Raw genomic sequence first — 2,784 nt, 5'->3', positions numbered from 1 at the left:
GAAGAGAGAGAGAGAGAGAGAGAGAGAGAGAGAGAGAGAGAGAGAGAGAGAGAGAGAAAGAGAGAGCAGGTGTGAGGAAAAAAAGGTAAACACACACATACACCCCTACCTCATAGATACTGGTGATCTTGAGTGGATAGATGAGCGGTATAAGGGTGACCGCGCCTACGCCATATGCGGCACACATTGCGATCGTTATGTAGGCGTACATCGTGCCATACGTGTAGATCTCAGCTGGAGTCCCCAGAAGGGCAATGGCGGACTGGAAGGTGGCAAACAGAGACAAGCACACGGGAATGGCGCCCAAACGTCGACTCCCTAAGAGGTAGTCAATCTGAGAGATGTAGAAAAATAGAGAGTGTAGGGGCAAATTAGTATTGTAGGGCACCTCTAACATAACACGTATTGAATAAAAAACAACAACAAAATAAATGAATAGAACAAATCCAGCGGACAAATTCCGATAACCAAACCCGTATTCTTTAACTCGTTGAGGACGTGCATTCTCGTCATTCGACAACACTTGAAGATGTGCTGTTCTTGGGACATAACGTAATAATTCAAACAGATTTTTCGAATCTGTTTTCTTTATATGAAACTTAAAAAACAATGCAACAACATGCATACTATGAAAACTGCAAACTTGTCTTTCTGATTTATGTATGAAGGTTCGAAATGCGCAGAAACATTTCCTTTGCTCTGCTGCTGATCGGATGTGTCATCTCCGTCCTAATAGAGTTACATTAAATTTCTTTTTCTTTTGTTTTGTTTTTTCTTGTCGAACATCAGTATATTGTATATAACGTAACTTTGTTCATATTGTTAGAAAGCCAAAAATAGAATTTGTGTGTATAAGACATATTCAATGGGGTAGTGAAAACCAGAGTTGGGAACATCATTTGGCCGTGTGTAAACTTCCTGACTTCAGTTAAAAGATACAAACTGAAGAGGTACGGGTACATAGGGCATATAATACGATCACCTGGACTGACCAAGACTATACTGCAGCAAACATCACAAGAAAATATACAAAGAGGAAGCCAGAGACAGCGATGAGTAAACAACATCACAGAGAGGACTGGCTGTGACTGGAACACCATACTACGGAAAGCTTTACGTGAAAAAAGGTGGTTGTATGTAAAATCAACAGTGTAGGCCTTTGGTTGAACCAGATCCAAAGGTCAGCCAGTCGGCGGGAATAAACGGCATTCTCAGCAAAAACATAAAGGAACATGCATCAACGTACACACAGGCACACACACGGCATGGTACACACACAGGCACACACACACATACACACACACACACACACACACACACACACACACACACACACACACACCAGCATACACCCACGCACATACATACAGACACACATACACACAAACAAACACACACACACTTTCACATTCATATCACACGGACTGTCATGCACAAACACATAAATTAATACTTGCAGACACGCACGTGACATATCTGGCAAGGTCCAAGCACACATCTAATGCCCCATCCATCTTTAATCGTTTGTCCTAGCATAACTGCATCACAACAAGAACTTCCTATCTGAAACCAGGGGCGGTTCGTTAACTGGGCAAGACAGTCACTTTTAGTCTGTTAAAGTGAACAAGGGACTGGCTGCTGATAACTCATAATAGTTGGGTTTTTTTCAGTTTCAAGAAAATTCAAATTAATATTTATCAACATTCATAGCAATTTCCTTTATAAAAATACGTGTACGTTCAAAGAGACAATAAGGGCTCGCTGATGTGTTGTCGCACCACAGAAACTCGTTCCTAAATCTCAGTTTATCTCGCTGGCTCACAAAATTGTTGTTACCAGCTGCTGTCACGATGCACGCCTTCGTATAGCGCTAACAGTAGGTACGTCACCCAGCCGGCGAATTGAGCAACTGCCCTCATAGTGGAAAGAGCCCGCATGAAGATTATCTTTTTGCCATTGGCTATTCTGTTGCTTACAAAGACTATCTTGAACAGTACATCTTAAAATTCCATCAGTAATATTTATCATTAAACTAGTCACAATCAATTAACATGTACATGTCCTGTCATAAGGGTTCATATCTTTATCGCTAATTGAATTTTGAGACACCTATCGTTCTGTTTGACGTTCTGTTCACCACTTACTCACTGCTACATCCTTACCTGACCCCTAAAAGCACACCCGGCGAGTTGGTGATTTGGCCTGTCTTTTTATAAGAATTTTAACGGAGGTGAGAGTCGAGGGCTGACTTGCAAACGGCACTTAGCTGTCATTCTCTTGGAGAGGAACTATTAATATATAGTTACTCCAAGGTCATTCTGGACTCCACCACCCTCACCCCCCTCCCTTTTCCCCCCTTCTCCTTTCTCACCCAGTCCGACACCGTGTTCTAAAATTGATATTTGACATAGTTTCTCGCTTAAAACAGTGCACTGAGAATTGCCTTTTGAAATTGTTGTGCGCTTGCTTTATTCAATGCGTATGGTTAAGTGTATTGTAGGCCTTTTGTTTCGGATTCTATCTAAACTTGGTCTGCTTCGAACAGCATTAGTTTTGTACATGGTATCAGCTTGGTTCTATGTTTTTTTCAGACGACTATAAATCAGCTCGTTAACATTATCATTATGTACATTTCGAATTTTTAGTGGAAGGGGAGCATGTTCTCCAAAGGCTCTATGTGTGTTTATGTGTGTGTTGTTTTGTGAAAAAGGGGTGAGGGGGATCAAAGATACAGGTATAAAGCGTGTCTCTTTGGGTATGTGTCTAGGAGGACAGTCCGGGGTG

The 2,784-nt window shown here is 41.6% G+C and overlaps 1 protein-coding gene across 1 annotated transcript in view; it reads right to left on the bottom strand.

Annotated features, from left to right (window-relative positions):
• Positions 1–2,784, bottom strand: part of LOC101861521 (sodium-coupled monocarboxylate transporter 1-like) — a gene marked incomplete at its 3' end in the record, with an annotated part of 5,416 nt that overhangs the window by 958 nt on the left and 1,674 nt on the right. The window contains exon 2 of the mRNA XM_035970801.1: positions 110–334. Coding sequence (XP_035826694.1) covers positions 110–334 — 225 coding nt within the window. The remainder of the gene's footprint in view (positions 1–109; positions 335–2,784) is intronic.

Source organism: Aplysia californica, unplaced genomic scaffold (genome assembly GCF_000002075.1).
Source record: "Aplysia californica isolate F4 #8 unplaced genomic scaffold, AplCal3.0 scaffold00322, whole genome shotgun sequence".
NCBI lineage: Eukaryota > Metazoa > Mollusca > Gastropoda > Aplysiida > Aplysiidae > Aplysia > Aplysia californica.
This window is presented reverse-complemented; position numbering and strand designations above follow the sequence as displayed.